The 6,153-nt window shown below is 42.3% G+C and overlaps 1 protein-coding gene across 1 annotated transcript; it reads right to left on the bottom strand.

Annotated features, from left to right (window-relative positions):
* Positions 1-3,719: 3,719 nt before the first annotated feature.
* Positions 3,720-6,153, bottom strand: gadd45aa (growth arrest and DNA-damage-inducible, alpha, a). Its single transcript, XM_083991002.1, has 4 exons — positions 5,997-6,153; positions 5,282-5,383; positions 4,901-5,126; positions 3,720-4,601 (listed from the first exon to the last, which is right to left on the bottom strand). Exons 1-4 carry the CDS (start codon positions 6,044-6,046, stop codon positions 4,488-4,490), a joined length of 492 nt encoding a protein of 163 aa, XP_083847128.1. The 5' UTR covers positions 6,047-6,153; the 3' UTR covers positions 3,720-4,487.

The following is a 6,153-nucleotide window of genomic DNA, read 5'->3' as shown; positions in this document are numbered from 1 at the left end:
AAGCAGCAAGATCTAGTGTTATTATATGACTGTCTTTTGTATGATTGTCTCTAACAGTCACCTCTTCTTCCTTGCAATAAATCATTCCTGTTTGCCTCTTATGGAAAAATTCAGATTACCACTGCCATGTCATGATTTCTGTCCATTCAGCAACCTCTGTAATGGCCTTAGTGTACTATTGATTAATTTAACTGTCAAAATTTGCATTTTGATAAATGTCTTTATTAATATACCAACTTTGTATGAAGACTTATCTAAGATTAATAAAGTGAAGCATTCCTACAGTACAAAACTGTACTAATATATCAATAAAGATGTGTTGTGCTGCACAGTCAGAAGATTTGAACTTGTGATGTCCATTGTCTTAACACCACATTCAACCAATCCTGAAATGTACACACTGCAGAAATGTAATTGTTCAGATGGAGCCTGCTTGGTCACAGAAATCTACCCACAGTGTATCTTGGGTCGTTTCCTCTCATTAGTCCTATATTTATATCTCAGTCGGGAGAGGAGAGAGCTCAGGCGTCTCACCGTGGCTGTCAGACACCAGAGAGCACAAGGAGGCTAAATATAGAAAGGACCAAACCCTGGTTTCCGCTCTTGGAGAGTGGACTGGCTATTTTGGGAAAACGTCTGCTCAGCCTGAAAGTCTGTTTTCATTCTCTGTTGGTGGCCACTTGGGTTTTTCTGACCTTGTTTCTGGCCAGCTGCTGCTGCGCACAATGGGAAGATCGTAACGTGATTTTTGTCACCCATTGTAACTACTGCAGAAATACTGACTAATGACAGTTTTGACACTTGAAACAGACTAATGATGAAATAACACAGTCACCTATTATTCATTGTTAAAAACTGCCTAAAAGAATAGATGTGTCTTTTCTCTTGTCAGTTTCTCACGGCTGGAGCTCTTTTTTCCTGAAAGATGAAATGCTGCTGCAGGAAAAACCAGGTGCATTAGCATTGTGTAGGCTGGAGAGCACCTTCATTGAGTGCCAAATATAGAACTCGCAGCAGCAAATCCAGTCACAATGCACACTCTCTTCTCTGGTGGAGTTCCCATGATGCACGAATATGACCACAGACTGCCTGGATATTCTCTGTAAGCATGAATGCCCCTGAAGGCCACCAGGGCTCAGTCTCTGCAGTAAATCCCAGTTTGTCATTGTGCAGCAATGTGAGAATCAGAGGGGGGCACATGGCGGCGGGCGGGCAGTCAGGCTGGCTCACTGACCACCGGCCTCACTGTGAAAATCCGTCCTGGCAGTTACAGTGTCAGTGTGTAGGAATGTGCTGATGTGGGGGAGAGGAAGGGGAGGGGGGGAGGCGCGGAGGGTGAGGGTGAGGGTGTGGGCTGATGGAGCGGACTGCAGTGGAACCTCTGTTCCTGCGGTATAGGGCCCAGCTGCATGTGGAAACACACAAAAAAGCTGTTAAAACACCCAGTCCCACATCTTATTAGATATATATTACACGGACATGAGCAGCTAACAAAAGTCAAAGTTTTAGATATGTGCACATTTCAATTTTTTTTGCCACTTTATACTCCACTGCATTTTAGATATACATCTTTTACTGCACACTGCATAGTTTCTACTGGCTTCAATAAACTGAGTAAAGGATCTAGACACGTCCGTCCTTCCTGCAGCGATGATTTGCAAACCTTAAGGGAAATTCCACCATAAGAAGAAATGTGGATTGTATTTGTACCAGTTAGTGGGGCGAGTGAGTACAATTCAACAGGCTGCTATTAATCCTATGATGAAGGTCACAGTGTTCCTTGTATCTGTTGTTTACTTTAATTTACCATTGAGCTGAATCAATACCCATGAAACCGTTTCAGCTTGTCTTCAGGATTTCCTGCAGGACTTTTATATATGACACTTAATTAAATTTTAGCTCAGTGACCCTGAGAAAAAGACGACTGAGTGCATAATATGTCATGGTTGATTTTTCCTTTATTCTGCAATAGTATTTGTCTGTGCCTGATGTTTACCCTCTCTGCCCCACCATGATCAGAGAACTGATCTCTGTATGCTCCTAATCTCTGGCACAGTGAGCCAGTATAATACAACTGTGTATACATTAAAACCCCTCGCTTATGTTATGCAATATGTTCCCACTTTTCACCACAAATGACAATTCAAAGTGCATCGTGACTTATCAGATCATCAAATTCTTCTCTTATTTTTAGACACCTAGATAACACTTGGCCTGAACTTTGACCTACAATACAACAGAGCCAGCAGGCACCAGTGATGATACGCCAAACTCAACCCCCCCCCCCCCCCCCCCCCCCCCCATACACCCCCTTTTTTTTGGGGGGGACTGTCTTCCCTGGAAGGTAAAAGTGGTTTCAAAACAATTACATCAGCCCTACCCTCGCTCCAATCTTAAAATAACCTTTTGCCTTCCACCCCAACAATACAACGTTACATCAGTCAGCGTCACACCCCATAGTCACAAGCCAGGCAACCTTTCACACAGAGTGCCAAGTGAAACCACGGGACCTGACGTTATGAGCTGCTTTATGTAAATTTCAACCACTTTCATATCATTCCACAGTGTATCAGTGGTTCATTGAAATACTATATGTGGTACTCTGGCATTATACAGATAAACAAGATAAACAAGTGTTTCCTGTGTGTTGTATGAAGGCATACATGTTGACATTAGACTATGTAGTCTATATATAGCTATAACTAGCTTTAATGAATATATATTCATTAAAGCTGGTTATAGTGAAGTTTAACTTTTACATTTCCTTCAGTTTCGCTTTAAAGTTTTCTTACTGTTTTCACTTCAAGTGTCACAACAATCCAGTCATTCATGCATATCCATCCATTTGCTAAGACAAAATATTAACAATGACAGGAAGCACATTAGAATTAATAAAGCATTTTGTAATCATTTTGCAACTAATGGTTTTATAAAGCATCACATTTAATAATATGAAAAACTGTCACATGGTCTGTCTTGTGCAACTCAAGGACAACCCTCTTCTCCTCTCCTCTCTTCTTGTGATCATGACTCGGCACTTTTAGACGGGATTGCCCCATGACATCACAGTTATTCAAGTCCACAGAGATCACCTGTGTGTGGGAGTTGGAAAAGGAAAGGAGCGGGGGAGGGTTTAGACCGGCTTGCACAACACGTTGCATGCCAATGCCGTCTTTTCAAAATTTTCCAAGTAGCTGCAGTCATGTGCTCTGCTGTAAACCACACCACGTATTCCGGTCCAGAGGGAGTTGCCAACACAAATAGCAGGAAAACACCTGATGCAACCTTGCTGCCTGAATCATACACACATAACTCTGATATCATGAATATTCCCTGTAATGCAATCTGCTAAATGGAGACATTTCTACTTCAGCCGTGCAGCATGAGTGCAATTGTCACATGCTCTTTTCTAGGAAGTCAGCTGGTGAAAATGCAAACTAAACTGTCCAACAAATCACTGAGAATTGGTGAAAAGGGAACCTGTTTGGATGAATGAACATGTTCCTGCTGACTGAGGCAGAAGCCTGTGCAGAGAGAGCGCTGAGGATTATTGTTCTCTTCAGCTCAGAGATGGCGCTGAGGCCACAGAGGCCAACATGACCCCTGTGATCCGCACGTGACTCCTCTTTTACAGCTACTAAAGGTCAGAATTCAGCTCGGCTTTGCTAAAATTTCTAGAAATGGAAAATAAAAAAGAAAACAAGTGCAGTTCTGGCTTCAAAAATACTTTTCTTTATTGACAGCAATACATATGTGTATGTTGTATTCAGAATTTGCAAATAGTTAAGGTAAAAAATGAAACATAAATACACTTAAATATCATTAGAAATAACTTAAAATTGTAACAAAAGAACTATTTTACTTGTGGCAAAAAACCAGCTGGCATAGGACACACTAAATACACAGAATGTCTTCACTGGATGTGTAGCCCTTCCCTTTTTAAATTATGACAATAGCAACACCAACATTAACAATTTAAATCAATTAAGTGAAATTGCAAAAGGTCCAGTGTTTCAACAAGTGCTTTGTTTCTGCAGAGAGGCCGAGGCCTTGGTCCACTCAACAGCTCCATGTTCTGGTTTCTCCCCACTTTTCTGTCTCGTCACAGAGGCTTTACCAAACAAATACATGATATAATCCTTCTGTATAGTGTCCAGCTTCACAATAAAAAGCATGCATGCTTTTTATCGTTCAAATTTCCACCTCATGACGATACAAGCGCCTCGCCGTCTCATCTCGGTTGCAAAGGCTGACAGATGCAACTCCAAACAGTTCTGTCCAAAGTGGAAATTCCTCCTCCTGCCTTTTTTTCCCCCTCTTAAATACATCCCATGTAGACAGCAGGCTCTTTTGTTTCTTCCAAAATTTTCTTTCCCCACCAGCAGTGCTTTGGATTTTGATCTCTGGGTGGTACTATGTCCATCTGGGTTCACACCACTCTTCCCGTGCTGATTTAAGTCCTCTCACAGGTTTGTGCAGCTGACAGTTCATCGCTCCGGCAGGTTGATGATAGGTACCCACTGGTCCATACAGCGGCTCTCTCTGCAGAATCGGTTCACTTTGCTCAAAGCGGGGTCCTTCCACGACGTAGAATGTGGGCTCTGAAAATATAAATAAAAAAGAATAAATGCTTTTTCAAAGTGACCTCTGCACTCAGTTGTAAATACTCCCTGTGTGTGCACATACAAGGTGTTTCCTTCTACTGAAATTCCTCAGAAGTCATGTGAGGGAGGAGTCATTTACATGTTTACCAAATGCACTAGAACAAGTACCGGCAAGTTTTTCCTCCATAACAGTTGCACTCATCTGCACATGCCTCGCTATCTTGTATAAAAAATCACAACATGGCAAGATTCACATTGCTCCTAAACATATTGATTGATGAGTAAAAGATACTTACAGTGACTAGGACACAGTGCAGGTCCATAGGTTCACCCCCGCTCTGTTTCCCACCTCCTCCTCCACCCAGTATTTCTGCCAGGCGCCTGGTGTTGTTGACTCTGAGGATGTTGATGTCATTCTCGCAGCAGAAAGCCTGTATGAGGGTGAAGTGGATCTGCAGGGCCACGTCTTTGACATCTTCATCGTCAGTGGCCAGGATGCACAAAACCACATTATCAGGGTCACTAAGAAGGCAGAGGAAAAAATAGAGACTGTTAGTCTACTTATATTTTCAACAAAGCACAAACTATGTTCTGCCAATGATGAGAAAAATGAAATAGATCAGCTGTCTACATAAGTTAGAGGGGATTTAATAGCATATATACAAGCCTGTACTTACACATTGAGTGATTTGGCAGCCTCGTACACACCGACTGTGATGCAGCCCTGTGGTAATGCAGAGGTGAGGACTTCTTCCAAAGCTTTGGCCACTGAATCCATTCTGCAACACAGAGACATACACAGATATTAAACTTCGACGTCCACATCGACACAACTTTCAACCGTCCGCTGCTTTTCTCCGGCTAACATTAAGTTAGCTACACTCCTGCTCCTAGCTAAACCAGCCGGCGTCGACCACTACTGACGTTCAACAAAGTTTCGCCATGTTAAAAAAAAGAAAGAAAAAAAAAGAAAAGAAGAAGAAGAAAGTTCAGTTGTACACAGTTGACAGCTGTGGGAAAGTGAAAAGACGTTTTATTAAACGGACAGACCAAGTTTTCAGCTACTTTTCCTCCCTGTTCGCCTACATCCAGCAGGCTGCAGCGTCAACTCAGCCTCGTTAAATTAGGAGACAGAGGACAGACAGAGTCGCCTCCGTGTCTCTACAGATCAAACACCGTGTTTTAATGTCCACATCCTGCTGTAAAGACGCTGTACGGCACCAGCAGCGACGTGGACAACTTAGAAATCGTCTCTATCGTGCATTAATGTGTTCAGTGCATGTATCAGTGCTGCAGTCACACAGTAATAACACGGTGGTAATGACCGGTGTACCGTTAGCAGGCTGACAGCAGTAACGTGTCGACGTTAAATCGGAATAAATGTAGATTTACCTTTCTTGAGAATAATCTCCACTTAGTTCCTCAAATGTCATGTTGTACATAAAATCCAAATCCACCTTAGAGCAGAGGGTACAGTACTGGAGAGTTATCCCGGTATCTTCTCGACCTAACACACTTTTTTTTTTTTTTTTTTTTTTTTATCTTTCGT

The sequence above is a fragment of the Trachurus trachurus genome, assembly GCF_905171665.1.
Source record: "Trachurus trachurus genome assembly, chromosome: 17".
NCBI classification, from domain to species: domain Eukaryota; kingdom Metazoa; phylum Chordata; class Actinopteri; order Carangiformes; family Carangidae; genus Trachurus; species Trachurus trachurus.
The sequence above is the reverse complement of the archived record's forward strand: the minus strand, read 5'-3'. Positions and strand labels throughout refer to the sequence as shown.